Here is a 15,685-nt window from a genome sequence, read left to right as displayed (position 1 = left end):
TGTTTACTAATTCATTTATGCAATATTTATTTGTTGAATTCCTCCTGTATGTCATTTATTTCAATAAGTTATTTGTATGCAACAATAAGTAAGATCTAGTCCCTCCCTCAAGTAATTACAGTCTAATAGAAGAAATGAACAACTAAACAATTTTGTAGAGAGAGATAGTTATAATGCAATTGAACAAAGGGCAATGCCTAACCCTTCCTTTGGGTTCCAGAGAAGAAAGGGGCATCTAAACTGTGACTTGAAGTTAGCCAAGTGATGAAAGTGGGGAATGCAGGAATCTAGGCATTGCAATGGATATGTACACAGGTCTGCAGGAAAGAAAATTCTATATAATAAAAGGCTAATATGCAAATCACCCAAACTGTAGAACGACTGGTCACTATGATGTGCACTGACCACCAGGGGACAGATGCTCAACGCAGGAGCTGCCCCCTGGTGGTCAGTGCACTCCCACAGGGGGAGCATCGCTCAGGGAGAAGCTGGGCTCAGGCTGGTGAGCGCAGTGGCGGCTCCCGCCTCTGCAGCAGTGCTAAGGATGTCCGACTGATGGCTTAGGCCTAAGCCATCAGTTGGACATTCCCCAAGGACTCTCGGACTGTGAGTAGGCACAGGCCGGGCTGAAGGACCACCCCCCCCACCCCCCCGCCGCCGAGTGCATGAATTTTGTGCACTGAGTCTCTAGTAAATAATAAAGAGTAAGTTGTCTCCAGAGGCTAGGAGTTGGGTGAAGGGATAATTGGAGGAGGTAGCAAGAGTGTATACTTTACACTGATACCAAATAAAATAAGTCTCATTATGTGCTTATGAGATGCTGCAATTTTCACAGGCTATTTGAACTTGCTAAGCAAATTCTGCTTGTAGTTGAAGAGAACATATATTATCTTAAAAGCAGATGCCAGAATTCTTGATGAGCAACTTGACAAGTTCACTCAAACAATGTATATTTAGTGTTATTATGCTCCTGGTATTATAATGGTTCCTATGGATACTGCACATATGGATATATATATATATATATATGTATATATATATATATATATATATCACAGGGATACAATGCTTAACAAAACAGGTGTGTTTCCTCCTTCATTAAACTCACAGTTCTTCATGGAGACAGACTTTAACCACATAATTATACAGTTATTTCATTGCAATTGAGATATATACTATGACATAAGGTAAGAAGTGCTATAACAAAATATAACAAAAGAAAATGGGAAGACTTGCTCGAGGAAATGACTTGAACTGGTATTGATGGGGAGAGGGTAAGTGTTATTTGGGTGATGGTGGTAAGGGAATGGGGAATGTGGGATTTGGGAGAGGAATTACCATGGAGGACCATAGATCAGAGAGACCAAGGTGCATTTAAGTCCTAGAAAAGGAGTGCTCCTTTGAAATCAGAGTGTAAGTGAAAGGGTAGCATGGGTTGAGCTGGGATATTGGACAGAATCTACAGAAAGCTGCCCGATTTATCATTGTAACACTTTTATTTGGGAAGGGGACACTTTCTAGAGGTTGCAATTTGTTTTTACAGAAAGTGTGATTGACTCATTATATTTGCATTTTTAAAAGGTCACTCTGGGTGACAAATGGAGAAAAGAATAGAGTGAGATGGGGTGGAGGTTGTGATCAAACAGGATATAGTAACTCAGTCAGAGATGTTGGTAGCTGGGAGAAGGGCAATTATGATGAAACTATGATGAAAATGAATGATGAAAAGGAATGGGTAAAGTGCAGTATTTATGCTGGAATTATAAGGAAGTTGAAGAAGAGAAGAGGCTGAGAATGTTCTCAAAGTTTTTGGAAAGTATGTTGTCATAGGTGACTAGAAAAAGTTGAGTGGGGCCTCTGGTGGAGCCTGTGATGAAGTAGAGCATCCATTCATATAGAGTGATTAAAATAAAAAAATAATTTTTCAGGTTTATTATATCACATAAATAATATCCTCCTGTGTTATGTAAAATATTAACCTTATTAATTAACCATTCATTCTTTAATATATTTGATTAGAATAGTAAATCAATATTTTTGGTTCTCAGGAAAGCCAAATTGACTTTTTAAAATGTTTCTCTTAAGAGAATTTTTTGGAAATAATGAGCAAGGATTAGGCATGCTCCCACTACCAGAGAAGCTGAATGACCTTAGTTAAATTACTTGGATACTCTAGTCTCACATTTATCTTTTGTAAAATGGACATAATAAGAACTATCTCAAAAGAGAATTAAATGAGATAATATGTATACTTGCATAGCCCAGGACCTGGTGCAGACTAGGCATTTGATAAATAGTACCTATTTTTAGACATTTCAGTGAGGTGGTGTGTAATTATTCCCAAGCAAAATTCCCTTAAGCCTCCTTCAATATATATACATATATATATATATATATATATTGAATACTCTTTGAGCACTGGGAATAGAGCAGTGAACAAGACAAAAATCATTGCCCATATGGAGCTTATATTTTGGCAAAAAAAAAAGAACATGTAAGTAGAATTTTCCTTTTTGACAGGTTTTGTAAACTTTGTAAAGTGAACTGTGACACATCCTGAAATTATTAATTAGATCAATTCTTCCAGACCAAGTTAATAATTCTTCCTAGCCATATAGCATGAATTTGTCCTCACTGACATTCATCACTAAGATTTTTAGACCTTAATATTTCTCTTGAAAAGACTCCAAGACATAGTTTCATCCCTTGGTTTCTCCCAGGATGTCCCTCTGCTAGTAGAAATAATAAAATGTTAAAGATACGAGGGCTAAAATGGACCTTGAGTAATTAACTCACTTTATTTTTTACCCAAGAAAGCCCAAAGTTTAAGTATCCTGAGCAAAGACATGTGGTTAGCATATCTACCATACATGCCTTTCCATGGGGTTCATTTTGTTAGAGTAAAAAATGTGCTCTTTGTATCCTAAATGCCACATAATTGGTCAAAAAATGTACTGATTTGAGTGACTGCTGCTTTGCTCCCAGCTGGACGCCAATGGGGAACTGCTCATTCGTAATGCCCAACTGAGGCATGCTGGCAGATACACGTGCACCGCGCAGACCATTGTGGACAACTCCTCAGCTTCGGCCGACCTTGTTGTGCGAGGTAAGAGTTTCCACATTCTAACATTATAAACCCCGAGTGATTCCACTTGCATAACTATGTATAATCTTCTGGTAACCCTGGCCCGAATTCTTAGATGTTTCAAGTCTTGATCCTTGAGAACAGCTTCTCATGCCTAAGAATAATTTCTGCCCGACAAGTAGTAAACAACACTGATTTTGTTTGTTTTACCAACTACATGTCTTCTAGAAACTTACACCGCATACCCCCTACTAACTGCCTGTCTTGTAAACTTAGTGCTTGCCAGAAGTTCTCCGGGCCTGCTAATACTTTTTTTGTGGGCTGAGTATAGTGGTGTTTCTTTATTCTTTTTTTTATGGAAAAATATGTTGTCCCAATGTTATCTATTCATTACTATCATCTGAGAATAAAAAGTGAATTTATATATGTGTCATGTTTCTAGTCTGTGCTTATTTTCAGACTAGTGCTATACATACTTGAGAGGGTGCTATACATACATATTGAAAATATAACCCTTTTGGAACTGAATACTGTATAGATGTGAGGCCACCTCAGAACATGCTTTATCTTTTCCAAAATCATTCATGGGCTCTTCACTCACTGCCAACTGAATGAAGATCATTCCTTTTAACTAAGCACCCAAGAAGTTCCATGGCTTACCTCAGCCCTTAGCCTTAATCTCTCACCAATCCTCGTAACCAACTCCACTGTCCCACTAATCCACAAAAATACCCTAGCATTTCTACCTCTGTTCCTTGGTTCACAGCATTCCTTCCATATCCTGTTCTCATTGTTTGTTGTTCAAATCTTATCTATCCTTCAAAGTGTGACTCAAGTATTAACAAACTCACGAGTCCTTTCTGGATGGTCCAAATATGAGTCTCTCTTCTAAACTTTTACAATGATTACAACTTCTCTAGTGTTTTATAGCAATCTGTGTACCTGTCATATTCTCTACTGCTGTATAATTTTACATAATTTTAAATTAATTTTAGTGAGCTACAGAATTCCCATGCATAGTTTCATAGCTCTCATTTTCTCTCTGTGTCTGTATCTATTTTTTATATTAGAAAAAAATCTACTTCTTTATATTTCACCTGCTAGAAATATGTCTTCACCATTATTTAATTGCACATCTCAGTCAATATTTTTTTGCACAGACAAATAAAATGTTATCTGTGGTTTGTTTTTTTCAATCCTCCTTCCAGATCTAGAACAATACAATTTCACCCAATGTCATGTGACTTCTGCATTTCCCTGTAGAGCAATGATAATATGGAGTCCCCACATCACACTGGGAAATTGCTTGAAAGTATTTTATTCTAGTTGAATATGTTCTCCAATAGAGCTTTAAGAATTCTGGCTGAAATTTTTTTAACCAACTGAAATTAGTCATTCATTTCACACAACACTTATTTGAATATTAATAAAACTCCAAAGCTACAAAATATTAAATCAAAGAGAATTTATTTAACTTCAGTATTTCCATTAAGAGTATTTTGTTATCTGGGGCATCTGTTGTCTTTGAGAGTTATCAGGGAGAAAAACTAGTTCACTGTTCTTTCTAGTCAGGTGTTTAGCTATTAGCTATTTGCAGCAATAACCTATGTATATATTTAATTGCAATTGTTTACATACAAGTAGGTTTACAGTTGAGAGCATGCAAAACACAGAGTTTATTCTTGTGTTATTCTTTTTTAAAATATATTTTTATTGATTTCAGAGAGGAAGGGAGACGGAGAGATAGAAATAACAATGATGAGAGAGAATAATTGATCAGTTGCCTCCTGCACACTCCCTAATGGGGGTCGAGCCCGAAACACTGACAGGGAATCAAAACCATGACCTTTTGGTTTATAGGTCGATGCTCAACCACTGAGCCACGCCAGCTGGGCTCTTGTATTATTCTTTATTAATTACTAGAGGCCCAGTGCACATATTCATGTATAGGTGGGGGTCCCTTGGCCTGGCTTGCAATCGGACTGATCATGTCCTTCTTGCCCAGTCCTGATGGGGGCCAATGGGGGTTGGCCGGCCAGGGGGAGCAGAGGGGGAACTGAAGGAGGTTAGCTGGCTGGGGAGGGATCACAGGAGGGCTCCAGGATGTGTCCAGCCCATATCACCCAGTCCCAATCAGCCAGACCCCAGCAGCAAGCTAATCTACCGGTTGGAGCGTCTCCCTCCTGGTGGTCAGTGCTCATCATAGCAACTGGTCAAGGAGTCTACAGAAAGGTCCACCAATTGGTCAGACACTTAGCATTTTAGGCTTTTATGTATATATAGATTGTATTATTTTCCATACAAACAACTGAAGACCTACTTTTGTCCCACCCTGTATTAAATGAATCCTATCTAATAAAAGAGAAACATGGTAATTAGTGTACGACCGCTAACCCTTCCCATTGGCTAATCAGGGTGATATGCAAATTAACTGCCAGCCAAGATGGCGGCCGGCAGCCAGGCAGCTGACGAGAACAGGGAGGCTTGCTTGCTTCAGTGAAGGGAAGAAGCCAAGCTTCCCCGCCTGCCTTGCCGGCCTCTCAGCTGCACTCTAAGCAACATTGTAACAAATATAGAAGCTAAACAAAACCCCGGGCTTCAGCCAGTAGGACCGCAACATTGTTTCAAATACAGAAGGTAAACAAAGGCCAGAAACCTGCTTCAGCAGCGGAGGTCTCATAGCTGGAGCCGAGCCTCAGAGCTAAAGCTGGCCCAGAATAAAAAAAAAGAAAAAAGGACAGGTTGGTAGCTTCAGTCACCCCCCAGCCTGAAAACGGCCCTCAGCCCCTCACCCAGGCTGGCCAGGCACCCCAGTGGGGACCCGCACTCTAAAGGGTGTGTGACCAGATGCAAACAGCCATCATCCCCTCACCCAGGCTGGCCAGGCACCCAAGCGGGACCTCCACCCTGATCCAGGACACCCTTCAGGGCAAACCAGCCGGCCCCACCCGTGCACCAGGCTTCTATCCTATATAGTAAAAGGGTAATATGCCTCCCAGCACCGGGATCAGCATGACAGGGGACAGCACCCAAATGCCCTGATCGCCCTGCAGCTCTGTGTGTGACGGGGGCGGCGCCACAACCACCCTATCTGCCCTGCTCTGTTCGTGACAGGGGGGAGCTCCTCAACCCCCTGATCAGCCCTGCTCTGTGCATGACAGGGGAGAGCTCCCCAACCCCTTGATCACCCTGCGGCTCTGTGTGTGACAGGGTGCAGCGCCCCAACCCCCTGATCAGCCCTGCTCGGTGTGTGACGGAGGAGCTCCCCAACCCCCCTGATGGGCCCTGCTCTGTGCGTGATAGGGGGCAGCACCCCAACCCCCTGTTTGGCCCTGCTCTGTGTGTGACAGAGGATGGCGCCGCAACTTCCCTATCAACCCTGCCTTGAGTGTGACAGGGGGTGGTGCCCCAACCCCCAATCGGCCCTGCCCTGAGCATGACTAGGGGTGGCATCGCAACCTCCCGATCCTCCCTGCTCTGTGCATGACAGGGGGCGGCGCCCCAACTCCCCAATCGGCCCTGCTCTGAGCCCGACCAGGGGCTGCACCTAGGGATTGGGCCTGCCCTCTGCCACCCAGGAGCAGGAGCAGGCCTAAGCCAGCAGGTCATTATCTCCCGAGGGTTCCCAGAGTGCAAGAGGGCACAGGCCGGGCTGAGGGACCCCTTCTCCCCCCCTCGAGTGCACAAATTTTTGTGCACCGGGCCTCTAGTATTATTATAGTAGTGGTTATGTTAGAATATATGTATATCAGTTTCTTCATATAGTAATTACATTATAGTAAACTCCCAGTATTCAGAAAGAAGTTTTGCAGATATCATTGAAGAATGGTAATGATATTACTCACATATACTTAGATAATTGGTAATCATCATAATGTGTATTTTACACAGCATAATATGCATTATTTACTCAATAAAATAAAGCTATAGCAGGTATTATGTAAAATTATAACTTTTTTCATTTTCTAAAACCTTTAGTCCCTAGAAAAATACCTTAAAGCAATGGAACCTGGCAAGTGTACTTAGTAGAAATATGAGACAGCATTTTAAGTCCCTGCACTGCAGCATCATGTTCATAAAATTATATGAGTAGATGAAAAGTATTGCTTAGCATTTTATTTTATTTTCTGGAGATCTAATTGGCTTCACTAAGCAATTCATGAATTGGGCAGCATTCCATCTATCAACTAGAAGGGTGCTCCCTGCTTAGTATTTTAAAAGTTAGCAGAGTCATAATTATTCTGAAAACTTTACTTCTAATAATATAAAAGGTATTCATTTTATATCAAGAGACATTTGCAATTAAAATAGTGAAATACACTTCCATATAATTTGTGTTAAAATGTATATACTAGACCTTCAAATATGCTTTACATATTTAAATCATGGGATATAAAATTAGTTTATTTATTATATTTCTTATATAAGAAGAACAACTGCCTTAAGTAATATTATTATCAGTCCACTTATCCACTTAATTACTTGTTTTTATCTAGTCCAGGATATTATAACCTGGAGGCCCTGGACAGACATCAAGGGGTCCATGGACTTCCTGAAATTGATTATAAAGTTCTATGTGTATGTGCATTTTCCTAGGAAGAGTATTTATGATTTTCACCAGATTGTCCTAGCCAGCAATGGTCACGATCATCTCTTGACATCAGTTAAAAATAATGTTTTGTCAGTGAAAGAGGTAATTTTAGAATCAAGCTTTTATAATATATTCCATATCATAAAGAGGTAATATGCAAATTAACTGTGATACCACACAAGATGGCTGTCCCCATGTGGCCACAAGATGGCCGGCAGGGGAGGGCAGTTAGGAGTGACCAGGCCAGCAGGAGAGGGCAGGTAGGGTGACTAGGCCGACAGGGTAGGGCAGATGGGGGGGACCAGGCCAGTAGGGGAGGGCTGTTAGGGGGGACCAGGCCTGCAGAGGATGGCAGTTGGAGGGGACCAGGCCTGCAGGGGAGGGCAGTTGGGGGGACCAGGCCGGCAGGGGAGTGCAGTTGGGGGCAACTAAACCAGCAGGGGAGGGCAGTTAGGAGTGACCAGGCAGCAGGGGAGGGCAGTTGGGGGCAATTGGGCTGGCAAGGGAGCAGTTAGGCATTGATCAGGTTGGCAGGGGAGTGGCTAAGGGGTGATCAGGCTGGCAGGCAGAAGCAGTTAGGGGCAATCAGGCAGGCAGGCAGATGAGTGATTGGGAGCTAGCAGTCCCGGATTGTGAGAGAGATGTCTGACTGTGGGATCGGGACTAAACTGGCAGTCAGACATCCCCTATGGGGTCCCAGATTGGAGAGGGCAGGCTGATCTGAGGGACACGCCCCCCCCCCCCCCCCAGTGCACGAATTTCATGCACCAGGCCTCTGGTGTGTGTATAATATAGACAAAGAAATCTACAAGTCAAACAGCTATTAATTGCTTAATATTTAAAAGTCCTTCAGGTTTTAAAACTATTCCTGGTTTAAGAAAAAAGAACCAGCTATAGGACTTAAAATGATTTTAAAGTTCTTTTGTAAAAATCAAAATTAAGAGGATTGATACAAATTTCCCTCTGTGTTGTTGTAACAAATGCTTTACTTCTTAGGTCCCATAAAAATGCATTTCAGTTTGCTAAATCAAGCATGTGTGACGCATATGTACATCTCTGGATGAATGTTCTTTAGCAAAGCTATTCCTAGAGGATTTAAAGCTCTTCAGCTAAAAAAAAAAAATAGTGTCCTTTAAGGGGAAAGATTTTTCAAGATTTATTCAGCACCATTATGGGAACATTAATGCAACATGCCAAATCTCAGTTCTCTTTCATGAGTGCACTTTTGGACAGCATTCAAAAATGGACCATAAAATTAGGCCACAAAAGCAAGAAATTAGGTTTGACCCTCATATTTTACTGTTTTTCCATGGCATTTCTGCTATATTATAAATATCCTTGGCAATCCTATCAGCTTTGTTTGCTATTAAAATTGCCAAAATAGAAAATGCAATAATGATTATAATTTTCAGACCCCCCTTTCTACATCTGACATAATGTATTAAACAAAAGTTATATAGTGCAAGGCTGAAATTTAAAAAGAAAAAGAAAAAAGAAGAAAAGACTTTCAGTACCTGAAACATTTGTTCTCATTCTCAACCCCAATATAGGCTGCATAAAATTTGGAAATTTTTAAAATATCTTTTTATTGATTTCAGAGAAAGGAAGGGAAAGGGAGCAGGAGGTAGAAGCTGCCTCCTGTTCTCCACCTACTGGGGATCAAGCCCATAATTCGGGCATGTGCCCTGACAGGGAATTGAACCATGACCTCCTGGTTCATGGGATGATGCTCAACAAACTGAGCCACAGGCACTGGGCTGGAAATGCTTTTTTATTTTTAATTTCAGAGGAAGGGAGAGAAAGAGAGAGAAAGAACCATCAGTGATGAGAGAGAATCATTGATTGGCTGCCTCCTACATGCCCCACACTGGGGATGAGCCTGCATACAAAACATGTGCCTCGACCGGGATTCACACCCATGACCTCTTGGTTCCTAGGTCAATGCTCAATCACCCAGCCATGCGGGCCGGGCTGGAAATGTTTTTAAAGTAAGTGAACTTAAAGTGAATAATATAAAAATTGTGTAAATCATTTTATCTCCAAATCAAGTTTGATTTTTATATTGTTATATTAGAAACTTATACCATTTTATGCAGATTTTTATTTAAATGGGAACATGTGTGTATGTATTTCTGTAAAGCTTTACATTTTACTTCTAAGACCAAAATACAATTACAGAATGAAAATGCATATAACTTAGATGTCTCCTTTATTTGATGTAATCCACTGAAGTTTTTATTACATGGCCTAATGATATGGTTACCAGATTCTTCCTCAAGGAGGTCATTTTGGTTGATGACTAACCCACTTTTAAATTCTGTATTGGATAAGTGAACATAGCCAAATAAGTAATGTGATGGAAGCTGTCAATATACATTTCAGTCTGAATAATATTTCTTTATTTTATACCATCATCATAATGGTTGGCTAATGGTCTTCCCTACAGAAAATTCTCTTGAGGATGTATTACTCCCAGCTGTTCTAGATTAACAGAGACCATATGCAAGGTTTACCTTTCTTCACTGTCCAGGCAAAAATATTTTGAATTATTTATTTGGAGGTATTGTTTCAGATTAATTAGTACTCTTTCTTTAAAAAGTATATGAAATAGATAAACATATTTTAAGATACAAAGGGTCTTAATGATCCCTTAGCGAATCATGCATTTATTATATGTTTTTCCTTCCAACTTCTTTACAGGAGCTATATAAAATCTCTTCAGGTATGTTCAAATTTGAGTATGCAATTTTAAATCTAGATTAGTCCTTAAAATCATCTAAACAACTTTCATTCTATTATTTTATTTAAAAATATATTTTATTGATTTTTAGAGAGAGGGGAAGGGACAGGGAGAGACAGAGAGAAACACTGATGTGAGAATAGAACATCTATTGGAACCCCCACCAGAAATCAAGCCTGTAACCTGTGCATGTGTCCTGACCGAGAATCGAACCCACAACCTTTCGGTGCATGGGACGAAGGCCAACCAACTAAGCCACACCAGCTAGGGCTCATTCTTTAATTTTAGAAAATTTGGGTGCTGAAAGAAAGAGACTTGCCCTATATTACCTACCTCCTTTATGACAATCATCTTGGAACTCCAATTCCGTTTTCTAATTATAATAGGTCTCTTTCAGGTAATATAAAAAATAAAATCTATAGTTAATTTCTAAAACTTCAATAGCTAATACTCTAAAATTTAATACACGAAAACTTTCTATAGTTAATTTGATACGGTCCAGAAAGATTACCAAGTCTGTTCTAGAACTGCTGCTGCGAAGTAGCAAGTCACTGATTTTGGCTCCTGCCCTTTTCCCTTTTCCTTTCCATCACCTGGCACACAATAATAAATAGTAATTTATTTTTAAAACATTGTGGTAAAAGGTAAATCCAAAGACATTTAAAAGTTTATATTTTTAACTTTTGGGTTTTTTAATGTTCTGTTTGTATGGCTAATTCAGGGACCCTGGATATTAATGAAAGAAAAGGGTCATAGAGTCTGCCATCATGTTAAATGTTTGTGAAAGTCTTGGTGCTAAATCAGGATTTAGATTTCTGTGGTATCTGGCATAAATATTCATATTGTGTTCAAGAATTCCTGTATGTATTGAAATTATTATTCAGTAATCAAATTTATATTCAAAATTATTGTTAAAACATGACGCCTAAATTCATTCAAGAGGAATTTTTAATAAATGAATTTAATCATTATAAAATTTGGAACAATAGAGAAAAAGGTTTTGTGTAGTATATACACTACATTAGACAGGCATACAAGTACACAAATACCTACCGCCCCCTAACACACACACACACACACACAAACACACACACACACACATTCATGCAAAGAGGTCCAGAAAAGAGATTCACTTGAGGCAGTAAGATGTGATCATCACAGTCAAATCAAAGAGAATCTTTGAGGTAGTTTTTCAAGTATTTGGGTCAGAAAAACACACATTTACCTCAGATACTTGGATAATTGCCTCTGCTTTCCACTTGCTCTGGCCAAGAGGGTTTGCCACAGAGACAGTTTAAAGATTCCGGCTCATCAGCCCTTGCAGGACTGAGACAGGAAAATGGCCCTCCCTGCCCTCACTGGCTGGAACAACGACAGAGCGCCATTCTGAGGCATCCAGGACCTAGTTGGCACTAAACCCCAGCAATACATCTGTCAGAGGTGAAGCCAGCCCAGATATTAAGCATTCTTCTCTCCACTGAGAATCAACACATTCAAAAGCTACTAGAGGCAGTTCAGTTCTCTATAACCATTATGCACTACAGCTGAAATGATGAGTTGAAATGTATATGAGTCTATAATAAAAACGGAACTTAGAAAGTAACTTGATTGTTTCAAAGTTAACATTTATTAGTAGCTTTATTTTAAAAACTTTAGTAAATATAACAGCTTTCTCAATTTCTACTGAAGTTCAAAAGTACATCAATGATTTGAAATCCTATTTCTCAATGTAAGGTCCATGTAAATTAATGTAAATTCCAGGAAATTTTCAGCTATATTAACAAAGTATACAATTCATTCTGAATGGTCACACTTTTTTAAGCTTTAAGATGGGTCTTGGAAATGATCTAGTTTAACACTTCATTTTATAAATTTAAAAAACAAAACAACAGTATGAGGGTTATAAACAACTAGATGACGTTATAAAATATCCACTGCTATAAATTTAGATTACGTTTCTTTTTCCTCACTGAGTTACAGTGAGATAAGTTTTCTTTGAGGATTTCTTGCCCTCTTCTTCAATGACCTGCTCCTGACTCTCTGTCTTGTAATCAAACTGGTCATCTCTTGGCAAACTGGAATTAATTCATTGCTACAGACTTGGTCTGCATCCCTGGCTCCCTTAAAAAACAGCCAGCAGACTTGCTGTTCCCCATGCCGATTCCAGGAGAGAGAGTGGGGGTACAGGACTCCATAGATGTGCCGTGCTGCCAGGTGCCCCATTCCAGTGCCCTCCACAGACTTTACACACGTCAGTGTGTGTTTGCCAGACAATACCAAAGTAAGCTGACAATCATGCTAATGATGTCAAATTGCAAGAACAGTCCAGATAACCAGTGATGTCCAAAAGCTTGATGAGCATGAATAAGTGGTAATTAGTTCATGTTTTTAAATCTAATTTCAATTTATGCCAGCAAAAATATGTTTGCAACTGCAATCTTTATGCTGTGAAAAAACATATTATGAATATAAACTAAACTATAATTATATAATTTAATGTATAACATATTATGTAATAAAATATAATTACATGGCATATATTATAATGAAAACACTTTTTATTATATGTAGTATATTTATTATATTAAAGGGTGTGGCAAAAGAAGTTTACAGTTGTTTGTATGGAGAATAATATAATAATTAATAAATAATACAAGAATAAATTCTCATACTGATAGCTATAAACTTATTTTTGCCCTACCTTGTGCATAAGGATATGCAATATTTATTACAGGCCTATTATTTAACAGGCAGTATTTTAAGAGATAGAAACTATTATTATAAGTTACCTGCCCAAGATCATACAACCACCAAGTAGAAAAGCAAGATTTGAATTCAGGCAGCCTGATTTCAGATACAACACCCAGTGTATTGCTGTGATATAATATAACCAAAGGCTAATTCAGATATGTTCAATGAGATAAAACAATTAATGTGGAAACATTAAAATGTAGGCCTTTTGTGGGGGGTAAGAAATGTTTATTCTATACGGTCACTGATGGGCACTTTGCAATTTTATTTTTGCTGATGATATATTTATGGCTGATAAGGGGGAGCAATAGTAATTTTAAAGATATTTTTTTCTACTAGCCAACATCATCCAATTATAATTGCAATAGGAAAACCAGTAAATAAATTATAGTAGATAGTTTTAAAACTTGATTGTATAATGTGCTCTTTGGCCTTAAAAACAATTCATTCAACATGTTTAAATGTCTTGGATTATAATAGATTTGTCTATAGGACTTTCATGTGAATTTTATCATGTCATCCTAGCAAAATTGCTGTGAGGTCTAGTGGGAGGACTGGTAATCCCTATTCACAGGCAAAGAAATTTTTCAAAATAAAAAGAGAAAAATTTTTTTATCTTTCATATTACAAATCCAGACATGGCCAAATATCAGTGATTCAAATTTAGTATATTACCTACTTTTCCTTGCTCCTATTTCTTAAGTTTAACTACTCCAAATATAAAAATCAGATCATGTTGATTATATTGTACATTTGTTTCACTGTTAGTGTATGATTTATTTTAGGAAATTAATTAGATATTCTACCCAAAACATTCTGAGGCATTGATAATTTGAAGTGAAGTTAGAGAGTAGAATTACATTTTAAGTTATTTGAATATTATATCTTCTCGTTTGGTTCATTTTATTAAACAAAAGAAGGCAAAACACTTTAACTTCATTACTGAAAACATTACCAAGAAAAGACTTAATGGTGCGAAATCCCTTTTAAGTAAAACACTGTTCTTATATGTGATCTGTATGAAGTCTGCCGTTTCAAGTCTCAGGAATGTCCAATGACCACATCGCCCTGCAACCAGCCAATCTTATCAGCCCAGCCCCAGGGAATTTAATTATGTCACAATTTTTTTTTACTTCGAAGCAACTAAGGATGAAAGAAACTTAGACAAGCTTTTATCCTCTAAATCTATGGTCAATTTAAGAAGCTGCAGAGAAGCCCTGGCCAGCTAGCTCAGTTGGTTAGAGCATCATCCTGAAAAGCTGAGGTTGCTGGTTGCAATCCCAGTCAAGGCACATATGAGAATCAACCAATGAATGCATAAGTAAGTGGGACCAACAAGTTGATGTTTCTCTCTCTCCCTTCTTCTTTTTCTCTAGAACCAATCGATCAATAAAAATGTTTAAAAAGTTGCAGAGAGGAAATTTTAGTCCTTTTCAATTTGTATCACATAGCTCCTCAAACTACCCTCATCACTGGAGTTAAGACCTACACAAGGGAAAAGAAAGAAATGTTAGAAGGACTGAACAACTAAATCTCTCTTGGCATCCTACAAATCCAGCTGTTTCATAGTTTGCGCCCTCTCCACTGCCTCTTGGGAGGGGACTATAGCATCCTGTACTTATGTGACAGAATAGGCCTAAGTCATATCTACATATGTCTTAGGACATCTCACGAGATCAGCCCAGCCGGGAGTTCTCAATATTTATTCTGCCACAGCATTTCTTTTATTATCATGGTTAACCGTTCAATACACTTATAAGTGAATGCAGATTTGGGCATAAATCCAAATCTCGTTTGTTAAGTAAAACACTACCTCAATTTCTAATTGCCCCATGTTGGCCATCATTGGTCACCCTGTGGGCCCTGGAGGAGGTGAGGAAGTTGACTGTGGTGCATGGGAATTCCCCCAGGCACTGCTGGAGGCACCAAACCCCATATTTGAAAGTGCATTGGAATGCCACTGAGTGAGAGCATGTTGCAGGAATATTCTTGAATCCATTTCATTTTTACAACAACCAAAAATGCCCCAATGCCTGAATTTTGAGTATTATTAGTAGCAAGTAACTTGTGGCACACCCTCACGTGCCTGTCGCTATGTGGTCTGGAGTCGTGGCACTGAAGAACACACTTCTGGGCAATAGTTCTCCACCATCTCACTGGCTCTCACCCGCTGGAGCCCCTCCAATGGCCTGAGGGTCTCCCAGGAGGAAGGGACCATTACCAACAGGAATATGTCAAATCCGTCTGATGTCTGTGCTTTAAACAACTGGGAGGACCACTGTTTGATAGGTTCTTAAGTAGGCTGGCAGCTCCTGTAGCTAATTCCAGAAATGGCCCTCCACTGTGGAGCAGTTTAGGGAGGCCCTCCCACCCCCACCCCCGTGTGACTGCATAGTCTCCTCTTTCCACACTTAAAGCCCAAAGTTGCAAATAAGCTATGCTGATAATACAGCAAAAACAATTAAAACTTATTTTAAGAGGTTAGGGGGAGAGCATGTCTAAAATTAGCAATTTGCGT

The 15,685-nt window shown here is 39.2% G+C and overlaps 1 protein-coding gene across 2 annotated transcripts in view; it reads left to right on the top strand.

Annotated features, from left to right (window-relative positions):
• The window catches only part of CNTN1 (contactin 1), a 275,742-nt gene that overhangs the window by 191,733 nt on the left and 68,324 nt on the right, over window positions 1–15,685 (top strand). For both annotated transcript variants that reach the window (XM_081082844.1, XM_081082845.1), the window contains exon 16: window positions 2,986–3,106. In XM_081082844.1, the coding sequence (XP_080938970.1) occupies window positions 2,986–3,106 (121 nt within the window). The remainder of the gene's footprint in view (window positions 1–2,985; window positions 3,107–15,685) is intronic.

Source organism: Myotis nattereri (genome assembly GCF_964212035.1).
Source record: "Myotis nattereri genome assembly, chromosome: 2".
Lineage (NCBI taxonomy): Eukaryota > Metazoa > Chordata > Mammalia > Chiroptera > Vespertilionidae > Myotis > Myotis nattereri.
This window is presented reverse-complemented; position numbering and strand designations above follow the sequence as displayed.